At 44.3% G+C, this 17,559-nt stretch overlaps 1 protein-coding gene across 1 annotated transcript; it reads right to left on the bottom strand.

Moving 5' to 3' along the window:
* Positions 1-12,466: 12,466 nt before the first annotated feature.
* On the bottom strand, positions 12,467-17,340 carry LOC121363976 (G-protein coupled receptor 55-like). The gene is made up of 2 exons (XM_041486781.1): positions 17,227-17,340; positions 12,467-13,481 (listed from the first exon to the last, which is right to left on the bottom strand). The coding sequence occupies exons 1-2, from the start codon at positions 17,244-17,246 to the stop codon at positions 12,467-12,469; spliced, it is 1,035 nt and encodes a 344-aa protein (XP_041342715.1). The 5' UTR covers positions 17,247-17,340.
* Positions 17,341-17,559: the final 219 nt, after the last annotated feature.

The raw sequence follows: 17,559 nt of genomic DNA, 5'->3' as shown, positions 1-17,559 counted from the left end.
TCCACAAAAAAAACCAAACCTGGGTTTCAACCAAAAGAAGGGAGAGCTGCTGCTCCTGCCCTCTCCCTGCTGCTCCTGCCCTCTCCCTGCTGCTTCTGCCCTCTCCCTGCTGCATTTCCCCCTCCTCTTACCACTGCTTTGCTTCCCTCAGAGCTGGTGTGCACAGACTGAGCCTACACCATTCCCTGCCTTTTTTGAACGCCCCTTCTGGGAAAGGTTTAAAGGGTTTTTAGTGGACAACATCCACTGTGAGTTTAAAAATGTCCATCTTCCTTCCTGAAAATGGAGCATGATAGCTGCTCATTTGGTGCCGTGACACGGCTGCACTTCAGACTTCTCACACTTATTAATTTCAGTGAAATCTAATTCAAATGAATAAATATATGACACTGATGAAGATGTAGCATGCATTTATCAGGCCACATCCTTTTCCTGTTGTTTTCCTGGTAAGGGTTTCTAAAGTCAAGTATTAAAATATTTTAGCATAAAAATTTCTCTGGTTTTGAGCATTTTTTTTGTAAATAACCACAACCACTGAAGCAACACTTAAATAGGGCTATAAGTGCTGATTTAGCAGTCTGGCTAGTGATCTGAATTAAGTGGGGAGCTGGAGAAAGTGGTTAGAGTATATTTTTCTTTAACTACAAGATCTTTATTTTTAAAAATATTCTTACCATAATCTGGTTTTTGCAGAGATGATGCTTGGGTCATGTTTTTCAGTGTTGACACCTGGTTCTTGGGAGGAAATTGTTCCAGCATCCAGAATATTGTTTCTTCTATTCTTTTTGATCTCATAAACTAGTGAAAAGTCAGATAAAATTTGAGATGAAGATGAGTCCAAGCTTCTAGAACTGCAGTTTAATGACATCTACGTAGCCTGCTGCATTTCAGCCAAATCTCTACCTGAAACTGTAACTGGTGGCTTTAAAATTTGTTCCTCTCGAGTTGTTAGAAAGAGTAACTAATTTTTGTGCTTATTTTCTTCTTCTTTTAACCTTAGTTTGTCAAACTGAGAAATACTGACCATTTCTGTATAGGAAAGCTCTTATCATTCTGGATTGAGGAGAAGATACATGTTTGGAGAGACACCCACGAATATTAATTTGATTGGAATTCTCCCCCAAACAAATGGATGCACTGTGTAAATATGGCTTATTCCTCTTCTGCTCAACAGCAGCTCCCACATCAACGTCCAAGAGACTCCTGGTAGGGGCAGCTGCTATTCAGCAGGACAGAGATTTTCAGCCAGGTCTTAACAGCATGTAAGCAACAAGGTAGGGGGGGGGAAAGGGTATGTAGGGTATGTGATGCTGTTCTATTTGTTAACTTGACACTAGTTACACCAAGACAATTTTTATTGTACATACTGGAACCACAGAGTGCTGGGTTTTGGTTTGCATTCAGCTGGGTTTTCACATCCAGCTCAAGCAGTGCTGGGGTGCACATGCACTGAGAGAGCCCAGCTTGCCTCCAGCCTCATTCCAGCTGCCAGGGGGTCCAGGGGCTGCCTGCTGCCAGCAGAGAAGGGGGTCTGGCTCTGTGGGAGCCTCACTGCCCCCCCTGTGCTCTCCTCCTGGTGAGCCGTGCTCAGGGAGGGTGATCTCCACTTCAGGAACCTCTCCGCCTGCGGTGCGGGGCTGTGCTTTAAGGTGCTCTCCGTATTTAAAGGTGTTTTGTTTCATACAGGTCTGTCTTCTCTAAGGTTCAGGAGGCAGACTGCTGCTGAAGGCAGACCAAAGGGTCTGGCTGCTGTGAGTGAAGCTCTCAGCCAGAAGGAAACCCAGGCAGGGCTTTCATGTTCGTGCTGTCCTCGTGTTGCATGTCAGTCATTTCAGTACCCCCAGTTCTTCCCCTACCCTGTGCTCCAGCTCCAGATGTACATGAGACCTTCGGGTCTCTCAGCTCTCTGACATGACAAGAAAGGTGACTCAATCCCACAGCTTTCAGTGTACAGGAAAAAAAAGCCTTTTCTCACTGCTGAGGGAAATCTGGGGCAGATTCTCAGAAGAGTCCCAGCTGTGGCTTGCTGGCAAGCATCAAACCTGGGAAAGGAGCTCTGTGGACAGGTAACTGCCAGGGAGGGTGATAACCCCAAGTGAAGGAGGACAGAGGATGCTGCAGGGCAGGAGCGGGGATGGCTGCTCGGGGTGGCCCCTATGGGTGCCACAGGGATGGCTGTCCTTTCCCTACCTGGGCATAACTTCCTGCTGTAGGTGGGGGTAAGAGGACAAGCAAAGTGGAAAGTTTTGTAAGGAAACTTATTCACTTTAAGCAAGTGAGCCACAAAGCAGTTTTGAGAACTGAAAAGTAAGGCTGAGCAGCCAAAATTTAGGTGCAAAGTTCAGGAATGGAAGAAGGTTTGAATTTCAGCCGAGGCCATCATCAGGGCCACATTGCCCAGAATGTTAAAATTTAGAGTAATTGCTATTATTTTAGGATCTGGAGAGGGATTGTGATGTATATGGCACTTTAGATGGTAGAGCCACTTGGAAAATTAAAGATTTTGTTGAAGAGGAGAACCAGCCCAAAATATGGACTTGCTGAGAGACTGAAAGGTCTCTGGATCACTCCCGGTGTGTGTTGGTCCTCAGCTGCCTGTGGTGATGGGGAACAGAGAGTGGTTTCTTTATATTGCTTTCCAATATGTGTCTTTTTCTGACTTTCCAACCTTTGCAAAGGGATTAGTTTGAAGCTGTGTGCCAGGTCTTGTCTATGCAGTGTGTGTGTGGTTGTATTAGAGAAATTTGCCACCATAGAACAGAGTGGAGTTGAAATCTTTAAAAATTTGAAGAAATGTCAGCACCTGATGATTCATAACAGCCTGCTGTTAGGTTTAAACTGGCAGGCATGTTTAAAAGGACCACAGCTCAGCTGTGAGTGTCACTGTTATGGCCCAAGGGGCTCTGCAACATCTTCCTCATCCCCACCCCTCTGGCTGCCTCCTTGCAGACCTGCTCAGGCTCCCCATGCTGCTCCCCAGGCTGGGGCACAGCTGGGTGCACCCTGTGGGAAGGGCATTGCCACTGAGGCTCCCAGCTGCTGACAGCCTGCCCCAAAGGACCTGTCCATTTAATGGCAATGCCCAAAATTTGGCTGTGACTTCATGTCCGGGTGGTTAAAAAGGCTGAGTGACACCTCTGATCTTGATAGAGGATGTTTGTAGATCTTTGGGCTTTTAGGCTTTTGGTTTCTGAATTCTAGTTACAGTAAGAAACAGCAAAAAAAAGCCCAACTCTGCAGATACCCACTCTTAAAAAAAATCAATTATTTTAGAAATAATTTGCAAATTACAATAATTTGAAATAATTTTAAAATCGTGGTGCCTCTTGGTAATATAACTGACCTTTTGGCACTTACTGATCTCACTGAAGCCCATGGGTGCCCTCTTCTCCTTCCAGTCAGAGGAACTGAGAAACCATTTGATTGCTCCTTTTACAGTGACAACTGAAAAAGCAAGGTCTCCTAGACCAGACTGATGATGCTGAGAGCCTGGTGTGGGTGTAACTCTGACACTGGCAGAGTTTGGTGATGGAATCAGCTACACGGAGCTCTGATTAATTTTTAAAGCATTTGGTGTTGGCATTGAAAGAAGTTTCCATCAGTGGGTAAACTGGGCACAAACAGGATGAAAGGTTTATCTGGTGATACTTCTGGATTTTTACAAGGGTCAAACTGTAGGAAGAATGCAGCAGAAAATAAGAGACAGCAGCTTAAATGTGGGTGGCAGGAAAACCAAACCATGGCTCGTGTGGCCAAGGGTGTTTCAGGGGTAGAAGGCTGGAGGCAAGCTGCAAGACAGTGCACAGTGTATGTTCTTTGCTGAAAAATTCAATGTTCAGTCTTGTCAGCTTTCCGCAGGGGAGAACTCTCACTGGTTGGTTTGCTGGAGTGAGGCTTCTTTAGGTCTTCTGTCCTTCACCATGGACACATTTTTATATAATGGATGTGGTACTTGGTGCAGCTAGGAGACAGCAGAATATTTTTATTTATTTATTTTTGCTTCTCTTTGTCCTGCCTGCGGTATTGAGCCAACATAGAGGCAATTCCTGCTGAGCTGGACTGAAATCTGCCAGTGATGACACTTGAGGCATTAGGCTGAGCTTGGAATGAATAATGGTTCAAGAGAGAGCAGCATTTGCATTCCAGCATGAGCACGGAAAGGGAACATGTGCTTGTTTTCACATTCAGCATCCTTGCTGGGGGGGCTCTGGCTGTGCCTCTGGTCCCTCTTCTGTCTGTGTGTTGCCAGAAAACACCTGAGAAACTCGGATTTAGCTGGCACAGAATTTGTCTGACAGAGATACATAAATGAGAGATGATCCAGCTGAATTCCCCAAGCTGAGTTTCTAGGGCTGGAAGTCAAAAAAGAAGAAAGAACAGAAGGGTTTGCTGTGTAAATTCAGCAAATGTGGTTTGGAGTAATTTAGAGAAGTTTGTGACTCAAAACAAATCATGCTGTCTACTTTCAAGAGAAAGATTTAGTTCTCAGGATACCTTTGTGTTTCTACTACTATAGCCTGAAGAGAATCAGGTTTTAAAGGTGATACTTTCTCTAACAATTTTACTGTCTTTATTACACTTAGGGCTTGTTGTTACACTGAAAAAGAAACAAACAAAAAAAAAAAAAAAAAAAAAAAAAAAACAAACCAAAAAACCCTAGAAGAATCCCACCACAGTTCAGATTTCAGCATTTTATGCTGCCAAGGGATCTATGGTTTCAAGGCAATTATGTCACAGGGCCTGGCTTTGCAGTGTGATCTCACACATGAGAAGGAGAGAGCTGGAAACATGCAGAGATCTCTGATTTTATTGGATCTGCTACATGCAGGGCACACCTAAGACAATTCAGTGCAGTGGGAAGAGGAGGACAAACATTTGCAAGAATTCAGTGCAGTTTTTTGTTGACTTTGCAGTGTTTCAGCAACTTTTTCAGCTGCTGTAGGAATGGAGAGCAAGTCTTGGTTTCAATGGGTTGGACCTGCTTGCCATTGGATAAGACTTGGGGTAGTAGCAGAGAAAAGGCACTGTCTGAAAAAGGTTTTTTTTTTTTTTTTTTTTTTTGTATGATGAAATATTGAGAAAAATTACCCAGCCAGTGTTAACCTGAGTGAAGGGGAAATGAACCATAGTAACACAGCAAATAAACAGATCAAAGGTATCAGAAAAACGCCAACAACTTCTTTTTTTTTTTTTTTCTTCCAGTAACACCAGGCAATTAGTAGATTAATACAGATACTAATGGTTGTTTGAACTCTCATTAACCTACAAGGGCAGACATGTGTGGTCTCCTTTCCAGAGCTCAGCTAGCATCTGGCATAATTATTGGCTGCATCTCTTTCAGTAATGAGTAGATTGGGGTGGCAGAGATGCTTAATAAGCATCTGTATGGTTTTTTCTGCAGGATGCAGATATCCAAGTCCACAGAGAGCTGATCTGAGAGCCTCGATGTCCAAGCACCCTGCTGTCCTTGAGGAGGGCAGGCTGCTGCTTGTTCAGGGCAAGCCAGAAGTTAAAATATTATTAAATATTAAAATATTTAGTCTCTAGCTAGAGATGCCAGAAGCTCTTCAGGGGCTGCTGAGGGACCCTCACTTGTGTCTGGATTTGACATTGCAGGATGGGGCATTGCTTGAGGTGGGAGCAGCTGTTTCCCTTTTCAGAGTGTGGCAAAATGCAGCTGTGAAGTAGAGCAGCTGAGAGCACCTCCGGGAAACTGGAGAGGGGCACTGAGCACTGGCACTGCTGTGCCAAAATGAAACTTGAGTTTCATTTCAGCACACTGCACAAAAGATAAAATATATATGTTTTTAATATATACCTTGTGGGACCAGACAACCTGCAGAGTTTTTCTGTTCTCTCTGTTAGCTTTCACATTAATGTCTCATGGGTTTATTTGAAGTCACACTTTTAAAAAGGGAATACAGTGGGTTTGGACTGTGGTCTTGATGTGGTGATCATGGGCATCCGTGGTGTTTGCAGTTCCCAGAACTACAACTGGACTTCACCCACGTGAATTTAGCCACTGAACTGGGTAAATTCCATCTTGGTTGGAATGAAGATTAACTGTGGAACAACGTTTCTCACTCACAGGTGTGATTTTCCAGGTGTCAGAAATATGAAAATGCAATGAGTACACTACAGCCTTAATGTGAACAAAAAAAGGTGTTTCCCCCCAATTTTTTTAACATGGAAATCCAGCTGTCCTTGAAGCTGCTGTGCTTTGGCAAGTGGGGGAAAACCAACTGCTTTTTCAAATCTCCCACAGAGGTAATGGCTCACCAGCAGCTGCCTGTCATGGGCAGCACCTCTGGGCATGAGCTGGGTGCCATGGAGCAGACTGCAAGGTGGCTGCATGGATGGGATTTCTCATGGGAAATCTCATTCTCGTGCCTCTGGGACATTCTTTGCCCCAGGAATCTGGCCACTGCATGTATCTCCACAAATGGGGCTTGAAAACCTGGCTAGAGCCTGGAAGACTTGTAGAAGCACCAAGCTGGGGTGAGGAGAAGATAAATAGCAGGATGTGTTTGTTTCAAAACACCTGCACCATGGGCAAGCTTTGAGACTTGTCATGAGGTCTGCAAGCGTGCCCTGCCTCCCCACAACTCTGCCTTTCATGCTTTAAATGAGTGAGCACTGTGACCTTCGGTGCAGGCAGAGTGTACAAGGACAGTGGGCATGGTGAGGAAAGGCTGCCAGGTGCTGGCTGAGGGGTTTTTTGCAGTGAAGTGTGTCAGGTGGTGTAAATGAGACAATGTGGATGTCATCCTGGTGTCCCTTTACAAATGTACAGCAGGTCTGACTCAGTTACTGAGCTCATTCTTGGCAGGATGAGTCCCCACCTTGGAGCAATGGGTGCTGGAGAAGGCAGTGCCATTCCTAGGACCTCTTGGTGAGGCAGAAATGACAGTGATTAAAGAAAGAATGAATTAAAAATCCACAGTCCAGCATGAATTTGGCTCTGGTGAGCCCTCTGTCATGCCATATGCTGCAGTGAGTACTGCCAGCATTTCTTTTTTTTAAATATATACATTTTTTAAAATGAAATAAATGAAAGCAAAACCTTTGACAGGGCGAAAGGCAATAAATTGTGCCACTCCAGGAACACAGAATCACCTTGCAGGGCCTGAAGTACACCAGCTGCTTGGCTGCTGCCCACCTGCTTCACCTTTTTGCTTCCCATGTTTGCTGGAGAGCCGCGTGTGCAGCGGGGATCGTATCTCGCTTTCAGTCATTCTGACTTCCTCACATGAAAGGCACTCTAGAAATACAACTATTCTTAGTCTTTTCAGGTGCTTCAGTGCTAACACTTGCTTTTAGTCTCTGTGTTGGCCTGATGTTCAAAAGATAGAAGATTGCTTGCGTGAGCCTGACGTTTCCATGTGGAAGGGGTGAACTTGGTTTCTCTGGAGTTTTCGAGCTAACACTGAGCTTACAGAGCTGTGGAATCTCATTGCATAGTGCCATTTTGTGGCAATCAGTTCCTAGGAGGGATCTTTCCAATGCAAATAGCTTTCTTGCAGACAAAAAATCATTTAATTATGTGTTCAGAAGCAGCACGGGAGCCTTCACCTAATGTTCTCCATAGTCTAATGTTATATAACTTTAAAGAAATAGGTGGGTTTTGGTTTTGGTTTCTTCTGTTTCCCACACACATTTACAGGAGAAATGGTTTTAGCTGCTTACAAAAGGAGTTTACAACAGCAGCTGAAGAAAGCCACAATGTGAGATGCATGAATTACAAAATACAAAATACAAAAGGCATGAATTTTAAGAGTGCTGGGCAGGCACACCCCCAGAGCAGCTTGGGGACACCTCTGGGGAGATACCCAAAATCTTGCCTTGAGCAAGAAGAGGAGTCAAAGAGGGGTTTTCTGTGCCTCATGCGCCTTTTATGCTGGGAGCAGGTTTGTGTCTCTGGGCTGCAGCCACCTCGGACCGCCTGGGCAGACGCTTTCCCTGACAGCAGGCTCAGCTCACCCTCTGTGCTCTGCTGTGGCATCCTCTGCTCCTCTTCCTCTGCCTTCCTCCCCCTGCACACACAGCAGCTGAGCAACAAGAGAAGCTGCTGTGCCTTTTGGTAAGTGAGCCTTTGGCTGCTCTCTCCAGGCTCTGAACTTTGGCAGTGCCAGGAGAGCAGCCAGAGCAGTGTGTGGGGTTTGTGTTTCCCTACAGGTTTAGCAAGCACACTCATTTGAAAGCCAGCCAAGTCAGCTTTCCCATTTGTACTGTTCCATAAATGACAGGCAGGTTTCTTTTCAGTTTGCTCAGGGCAAGCACATTTCTGCCCCTCTTCCCCCGTGGCAAGTCCTTGGGAAACCTTTTGGTGCGTGGCAGCCAAAGTGTCTCAGTTCCCCTGGCTCCACAGAGGGATTGTTCAGGCTGCTGCCATCTGCCACTGTGGTGCTGAGCGGGTCCCTGCAGGCTCCCAGGGCAGGTGACAGTCCCCTCAGGAGCTGGGTGGGCTCTGTTCTCCCTTGCTGGACTTGCCAGTTCCTCAGAGGACACTGCCTCTCCTTGTGTTTGGGTGGAAGGATGGAGAGCGTGCCCAAGACTCAGAGAAAGCAATTAGTCTGAAGGGGAAAATTAATGTGAGGGGGAAAACCTCAGCAAAACCACTTTGGTGAGACAGACAGAAGTCTGTACCTTTGAGTAGCCTGGGTTTGTCTCTCGTTTGCCTGTTTGAGGCAGGCTGAGTTGTGGTGTTGCAGAATAACCCCTGAGGGACATACCCTGGAAGCTTTGGGTCTCTCTGAAGATCAGTTTCAATCTTCCAGCCCATTTCAGCTTCTTGCTGTGATCTGGAGGCTGCCTCAGGCACTGAGATGGCTGCTCTTCTCACTTCCAAGTTTCCTGAAAACTTGAAATGACTCGATGTGACAAACTGCTAGAGTGACATTTATCAGGTTTTCTTTGTGGCTGTTCATCCTCACATGGAAAACTGTCTGGTTTATATTTTTAACTAATGTATTTCATCATAATGAAAAGATGTTGGACTGACTCTCCAGGACCCATCTGTGCTCACTGTGGCCCATTGTGAGAAGGCAGGACACCAACAGTGCTTGGATCTAGGCTTTGACCCTCCCTAATGTGCCTTTGAGCTCATAAATCATGCATCATAAAAGCAGTATATGAAGCCTAGAAAGGTTCATATATCAGGTCCTCCACTTGCTATTAAACCAGCTGAATTTCCTTTTTTTGATGTCGTTGTTGAAAATCTTTCAGAAGGAACTTCTTGGGCAATAGAACTTTTCAAAAATTCTGGCATTGTTTTGATGCTGATTATAATATTAGAAATTAGTGGAGTGTCACTGAGTTCTGTGCTCAAGCAGGGTAATGAAGATGATATAACCCAGCAGGCAAAGGGACAGGAAAAGAATTTGGGGAACAAATCCTGCGTGGTTTTGTCTGCTGGGAGTTTTTGTTTGTTTGTTTAAATTGGGGGTTGGGTTTTTTTTTTGTCCAAACTACTTTCATGCTCTTCTGTCTTTCAGTTGTGTGAGTCTATAAAATACAGCTTGGGGAATCACAGTGATGGTTGAACAAATGCTAATTGTAGAATGTTGGAGTAATCTGCCATTGATAAAAATGCCCTCAAGAAAAATCAACTCTCTTCTGTGTTGACGAGACCTGTAGGGTTTGGCCCAGTTAGAGAAGTTTAATGGGATGAAAACAAAGTTTGTGTTGAGAATATTCTCACCTGTGGCCTGAAACAGCCATGTCCAGAAGAGTGAATGTTAAACGCATGTCCTCTGTAAGGCCCGTGGTTAATTGTGCAATTGTGGTTTTGTCCAATTCACAGAAGAGGGCAGAACTGAAAATGTAATTTTTAAAGGCATTGTTTTTGGTGTTTCTGGTTAGCACTTGATTTTTATTTTTTTCCACTAAGACAGTGCTTCTTTCACTTTATAGTACAGCTGAGGCAGTGGAGAAGACCTGAGTACGTGAGGGGTTCACATTCAGGTTTCCATCATTTTCTGTATATTAAAACTAACACCAAGAGAGAAGAAACCTCTTCTGTTGCACTGAACCTGTGTATCAGCTCAGGAAGATCTGGATTTTTAAAATGTCAAATGCTTTTCAGTTTTATTCATCATCAAAATTGCTGTGTATCTTCCCAAGCTGCAGAAGGATTTTTATCTCTTTGTCCTGGTATAAAAATACAACCAGCTGGAGATGCTCCAGAGTTTACAGTGGATTTCCCACAGGAGCCTGTGTGCAAAATCCTGATTTAGAAAGAACTGTATTCTTAGCTGCAGGTCAAAGGCAGGACTTAAGTGTATTATTTGAATGTAAGTTCATCTTAAAAAGCAGTGAATTGAAAGTGACACCTTCTTGCTCAAAAGACGTGTGCTTTTTTGTGCTAAAAAATAGGACTACTGTAACAGCCTGTAAAATCAACACAGCTGGGCTCTCTTCCTTCTTTCTCTTAATTTCATTTTCATTTCATTTCTCAAATTTCAAGCAGGCTTAGCGAGGCTGCTCTCATTTACTTATACAACAGGCAAAATTCAGACCAATGAAATTATATGCAAAAACACTTAAGGCCAACAAAGAAGTGGCACTGGTGGCAATAAATGGGAAGAAAATAGTCCAGTTTAACTTCCAGATTTTGTAGTCTGGGTTTGCAGCCAGGAGCACACTGAGCCTTAAGAGCAGTGGCTCACTGTAGCTCCCACCACTGCCCATTATTGCAGCGTAATTAGCCCTGACTTTAATAACCCCAGCCTTGTGTGATGGGTCACAGTTGCTGCTGCTGAGTAATTTTTTAGGCAGCTAGTGCAGGTAGAGGAGAATTACATACTGCTGTCAAATTAGGAAATTAAAATGTATTTTCAGATCATACACTTCACACGTACAGTTTATTTAGTAAAACCGCTTCTTTCTCACACACATATTTTGTATGCAAAGTAATGTGAAAGGTGCAAAGAAGAAAGGTTGATCCATATTGAAAACCTGTAAGTTTCTGGGTGATGGAGGCACTCAATAATGTTTAGAAAATCTACTCTTTTGGAAAGCTGTTCCTCTTGCTCCTTTACAGAAAGCAGCGAAGATGATGGTAAAAATATTTTTTCACCTCAGCTGTGGTCATAGTTTTAGTACTAACAAGTTTTAAAATGTTCATATATTAAGCCCACTATAAGATATGTTCAGCTGCCTACTTGCACAGTCAATAATTTCTATGGAAATTGATGGACAACAAACTGTATTTTCAAAACTGGACCCCTTTCTTTTTAATTTGCTACACAGAGAGAGTAATTTCTTTTCACATTTTGAATAAATGGAATAGCTGCCCCAGAAACTTGACCACCAGCAGTCTTAGACTATTTTCACAGCTGTTCTAGAAAGGCAAAGAAAATTATTTCTTTTTGTGAAAGTGTTTCTGGCTACAAGCACCAACCATGCCCAGATAGGGGTTCAAGAAATGCTTGGCTTAAATTGCAACAAAGAAACCCTTAGATCAGAGTCAGAGCCAAACCTGCAAATGGAATTAGGGTGGTGACAACCCAGAAGTGCTGACCTGAAGAGTTCAGGCAAGCCCAGAGACATTTGGAGAAGTGCATAGTACAAGCTGGAAGGACTTCCCTAAGGAATGAGCTGGACAGAGCTGGTCCAGTCTTCTAGCTGGGAGAGAGGATATTATCAATCACTCCCTCATCTTCTGTGATGCAGAGCTTGCTTTCTTAATTCCCCTGCTCTAAAAAAAAAAAAAAAAAATGAGAAACAGGCAGAAGAATTTCATACATGTGTTATGGCATATCTTTGACAGGCACTGATGTACCTATTCAGCCTTTCTCTAAATCTCGTATTTGAAGGGGTTGTTTGGATTTACATGGGCAAAACCTGATTTAAAATTGCAGGAGAAAGCCACGATGATTCCTCAGCACAGGTGATCAGGAAAGTTTGTTGCTCAGGAATGGCTGGTATCTGAGGTAGTCCCTTGGATTTCTATTCTGGGCAGCATGAAGAGCATGAAGAGCAAAAACTGCTGTCCCTCCTAGCAGCCCTGAGTAGTCCATAATGCTTCCAGGAGGGAGGATTCCCTGCTGTCCCAGGCTGGCCAAGCTGTGCAAAGCAGAGGAGCTCCAGCAGTGACCTTCTGCAGAGTCAGACTTCTGGCTGGATACTGCTTTTTAACAACCAAGATACATTCTAAATTAGAAAGGTTATGAACAGTTATTTCGGGTTTTGCTCTTAGCAACACCTTTCTGACCACATATGTAAAGGGAAAACTGGTGCAGCTATGACCAAAGCTGATGCTGAAAGGTATTCCCATGATCTGGCTAGTTTTCTGGCAAGCTTTTCACATTTGGTAGATACTGTCAAGGCTAATGCTTCTTTTGGTGTCAGTCTGTCACTCTGCTAATGCTGGTTCCTTAATATAACTTTTTTTTCTCCTTCATCTTTAAAGGGAAGAAAAATACGGAACGGGTTTGCACTCACTGGTGAAACATTGTCCTTCTCCCTATGGCATGGTCCCTGCCACGTCAGGCACAACACTGTCAGTGTCCTGGCAAGGGGCATTCTCCCACTGCTGGCAGTGCCACCACACGGCGCAAGGGTTAAAGACAGGACACAGCTCAATCACCCTCTTCAGCTGTGCTTTCCTACAGAATTCCTTTGCAGCAAAATAGTAGAAGATGGCATCGAGGCAGCAGTTCAGGTTGGCAAATGTCATGGACACCTGGAGGAAGAGGCTGATGGTCTGCTTCATCCTGCAGCCCAGGATGACGTGCTGCCTCACCAGGCACTGCAGGAGGATGCCAAGGTGGACGGGTGTGAAGCACACCAGAAACACCACCAGGTTGATGACGATTACTCGCAATGAGCCGCTCTCTTCTACGCTCTTTTTGTCGTGAGTTTTGTGGTTCAGGAGAATCCAGATGGTTTGAGCAGAGCAGAAAACCATCACAGCAAGCGGGATCAGAAACCCAAATATTTCCACAGAAACAATGAAGGGGACGTTCCATGTCTGGTCTGACATGTTGTGAAAGCATTTAATAGGTTCCTTCTTCTGGAACACAAAAATTGGGATGCTGCAGATCCAAGCTGCTGCCCAGATGAAGCAGCAAGTCACCACAGCCCACCTGGGGGATTGCTTGGCTCGACCCTCAAAGGGGTGCCTTATGCAGATGTACCTGTCCACGGTGATGCAGACGATGATGAAGATGCTGATGTAGGTGTTGACGAAGTAAGGAGCCTGTATGAAGGAGCACAGCAGCCCAGGCACCTTGGTGACAGAGTAGTACAGCTTTGGTGGCAGCGAGAGGAGCAGCAGGACGTCTGCCAGCACCAGGCTGATCATGTACACCGAGGTCTTGGTCTGCCTTCTCCAAAAGCAGCAGAACACAGACAGGGCCAGGCTGTTGAGGACCAGCCCGAGGATGAAGGTGGGGATGGAGAGCCCCAGCTGCACGCTCCGTGCCAAGCTGTCAATGGCTGTAAAACTGCAGTTCTCGCTGCTGTTGGTCATTTCTGCCCTGAAATGACAATGAGAGCGGGTTGGCAATGTGTAAGACTCACAGCTAATGCCATGATAAAGCCAAACCAAAATCCTTTCAAACACAGTTCTAGAATTTTTTTGTTTTGAGCCGGACACTTGGTCAGCCTTTGCCTGTTACAGAAAGTGAAACCTTTCAAGCACAGAGCTTTCTATTTCCAATTTGACTGGCTTGGTATGTTACAAGGGAGTCTGATTCTCAGGGGAAAGTAGTCAGCATCCACTGATTTCCATCCCATGTAAGAGAGTCCCATTCAGATATTGAAGAGACTGACTCCTTCAAACAAAATATTTTCAAAAACTCTAAAGACTACTGGCTAGCTTTAATAATTTGTACACCTGTTGAAGTTTCCCTAACACTTATGCTTAGTTTTGTTGCTACACAGAAATAAATGAAATTACTATTCCATATTAAGGTATGTTGATTTGATAGCTGGGATTTTGCTCTTACATCTAAATCCCTATGCATCAGTAGCTTTGCTGATGTGCTTTTACTGCACCCACATTTATATGATATTTTAGTTTCATACAGTGCTTATATCCAATGCAGTATTTTAAAAGGTCAACTTAAGAAGACTGATCTTTTATCTAGGTGCAAAATGAGTAAGCATGTTTTTTCACTTGTGCTTAACTTTCAGCATTGTTTAAATTTGGGGTTTGCAGTTTAAATTTTAACTGATTATCTTAGACAATCCAGCAGAGATTAGCAAGTGGAAGCCATGACATCTTCATAATGCAATTCTTAAAAAAAAAAAAAATTGTCTTGAATGTTATCACTGTTTTTAAAAATATACATATGCTTTAACAAACTATGCCTTAAAAGTGCTTTTATAAGTGCTCTTTAAATCAAAACCACAAAATGTCCTAATAAAGCAGAGGAAATTGGTAGTTGAAGTTCCCAGTCCACTTCAGCCAACCAAGTAACTCAAAAGAAATTTTAGGAGAAAGCGAAGGTGTTTTAAGAAGAGTTTGATCAAGAGGAGAATCTTTGCTTTGGAGGATGAACAATGACAGCTCTTAAGCACTGCCAAATAGAGCTAAACTTGGCTAAAGAAACAAAAACCTACTAATGAAAGATTTTTGTGTGTGTGTGACTAAAATAAAATATTTTTAAAAATATAGAGAAACAGAGAACAGCTGAGGAGACAGCCTTGCATTTTGCCAAATAATACCATTAATTTCATAGGAATGCTGACATTGTGCTGGAAGTCAGATGTGGGATGGCTTGTGGGAATCAGTGAGTGATAATGGAAATAACTTGGAACATAACTTGAACATAACTTGGAATAACTTGAACATGGAATGCACTCAGAGCTCACCATGCTCCTATTAGTGAAACATTAATTTCCAGCTCAGACCACAGAAAGGACAGGTACATAAAGCAGAAGGTCCAGCCCAGTAGTTGTTATGAGATATGGATGTTATTAGTGTGGCTGGAAAAGGTTCAGTCTAGTCTATCTGTTGTAGGAAAAAGTGTCAAGTGTGATTAAAGTAGTTCTGTAACTGATGAGCCTAAGCTTCACATGGATTTATAAAGAAAAATGCTAAATAAGTCTTTGAGAGCCCTTACCAGACCCTTATCTTTGATGAAGTATCTGCTTTTTCATATAAGGGAAAGGCTGAGGATTTTAGGCACTTGCATTTCAGCAAAATGTACTAGAAACAAGTGGATAGCACCAGAAAAAGCAGGGTTTAGAATAAGGGCTGTTCAGTAGGTAGGGCAATGGTTGTGTAGCTGGTGAGGGTTACAGACAGACTGGATGGGGGTTACTGGGGGGGTGCACAACACTGAGACTGCCCTTGGCTGTGTGACCCCACTGTAGGAGTGAGGGTGGCCTCTGGGGAGGGGCTGGGTGCCACTGCCACCTGCAGAGAGCTGGGCAGGGCCACCTGAGCTGGGCACAGCACCTGAGCTGGGCAGGGTCACCTGAGCTGGGCACAGCACCTGAGCTGGGCAGGGTCACCTGAGCTGGGCACAGCACCTGAGCTGGGCAGGGTCACCTGAGCTGGGCACAGCACCTGAGCTGGGCAGGGTCACCTGAGCTGGGAAAGCTCCTGAGCTGGAAAGAGCCACCTGAGCTGGGCAAAGCTCCTGAGCTGGGCAGGGCCACCTGAGCTGGACAGAGCCACCTGAGCTGGGCACAGCATCTGAGCTGGGCTGTCACAGCAGTGGCAACTTAGGAAACAGCAAAAGGAAAGCTGGATGTTATCACTGGATTTATCTGTCAGAAATGAGAGCAAAAGGGAAAAGCTTGGTTTGGTCATCAAGGTGAGGTTAAATCAGCCCATTTGAGCCAGCAATGTGTGGCAGCTGCTTGGAAAATGACGTGTTTGTGGTGTGTGAGAAGTGAGAAAATCACACAGCACATGGAGCTGAGTTGGTGCAGTGTGTGCAAGGGCTCACTCTGGGGAGATGCTGCTGTCACTGAGGGGCAGGACAGGGAAGGGGACACGGGAACACGAGCTTTAGTGTGAGCACGGGTGTCCTGTGGCCAAGGGCACCCATCTACCTGGAGAGAAAATCAGGCAACATGAAACATTTTGGGGTAGGGACAACACCTGTCAACCCAGCACTTGGTGTGCTCTGTGAATGTATCAGAAAACCATGCATGGTGACTCTTCAGAGTCTGAGGTTTGATGTAGGTGTAGAAGGAGGGATTACAAGTGACCTCACCCCTGATAAATCACAGTTGTACTAATTACCAAAGAAGAAGAGCCTTGCCCTTGATGGGTCACAGCTGTGAGTAAAAAAGATAAGTGTGATAAAAGGGGCGTGTGGGCCAATCAGGGGAGCCTGGAAGAAGAGGAGCCCTGAGGGAGAAGGCAGGATCCAGAGAGACACCAAGAAGAACGAAACAAAGGAGAGAGTTGCTGCTGCAGGAGATGTGCTGTGAGATCAGTCTGGGTCTGGTGGAGCTGGAGCCTGCAGTGATGCTGGAGCTAGGTGTGACCTGCAGGCACATTCCAGCAGGAACAGCAGCAGTCAGTCTGTCAGAGAAGCCAGCAGCAGCAGCTTGCTGTAGCAGTCAGGATGGCTGAGCTGTAAAGAAGAATAAACCAGGACCCTTTTCATGTTGTTACATGAGAGTCTGTGTCTTGGCTCACGTCTACCCCTAACGAGAGGTCTGCTGCAACACTTTGGTGCATCACTAGCTCACTGAATGCCTTTTCTTTAGAATTCATTAGTACCAATTACATGTAGCGTTACTCCAGAAAATTAGTAATTTCAAGAAAAGAGCCTTTAAATTGATAGTTGTCTGATTGTCAAAAACATGGTATTTTTTTATCATTTTAGTGTCTCAAATTTAAAATTCACATCTTGAGTAATCCATGGGAATTGTTTGCAACTGTTCCAGACTAAGTAACATTTGCTTAGGGTTCATTTTCATTGACAAATAACTTTGCAGTCATTTCATAAGCATCATCTTTACTGCACTGTCCAAATTATTAGTAAAAATACTGCTAATACTCATCCTGAAAGACACTGAACTGTACCAGAGACATCTTTCCTACAGAGCAGACACTGATTAGAATCTCAGTGGGTACCATAGAGAAGTTTCATACTGCTCATGTTTCCTTTGCTTATGAGAAGTTTTTAGAGGTAGTGTGTGAAGCCTGTTTCCCCCCCTACAGCCCCATCTCCCTTTGCTGATGGGTTCACAGAGGAAGTCAAATTACTTCTATTTCAGTCATTCTCAGATTAATCTGTGCAGATTTTTACTTACCACTGACTTGAGTTTTGCATGCTTACAAACAGATATGTTGGTGGGCGATTCCAATAGTTCTTACAAATACTAAAGCCAGGATTACAGGTCTAGTTTTTCCAACTCCTTCCTATCCACCTTCTCAAGAGAGGTACCACGTTTGCTCTTTTCCAGTCTTCTGAGAAAAATTTCTGTCCTCAACAGGTTTTTTTTGAAGGAATCTCCTCTGGCTTTAGGATTGTTTCAGACAGCTCCTAGAAACCAAAGGATAATACAAGAACCTGTAATAAACAGTACTGAAGAGAGTGTACCTTAGCTGGCCCAGCCTCTGTGTCATCACTGCTTGCACTTGTT

Source organism: Pyrgilauda ruficollis, unplaced genomic scaffold, assembly GCF_017590135.1.
Source record: "Pyrgilauda ruficollis isolate IOZ18807 unplaced genomic scaffold, ASM1759013v1 scaffold79, whole genome shotgun sequence".
Classification (NCBI taxonomy): Eukaryota; Metazoa; Chordata; class Aves; order Passeriformes; family Passeridae; genus Pyrgilauda; species Pyrgilauda ruficollis.
The sequence above is the reverse complement of the archived record's forward strand: the minus strand, read 5'-3'. Positions and strand labels throughout refer to the sequence as shown.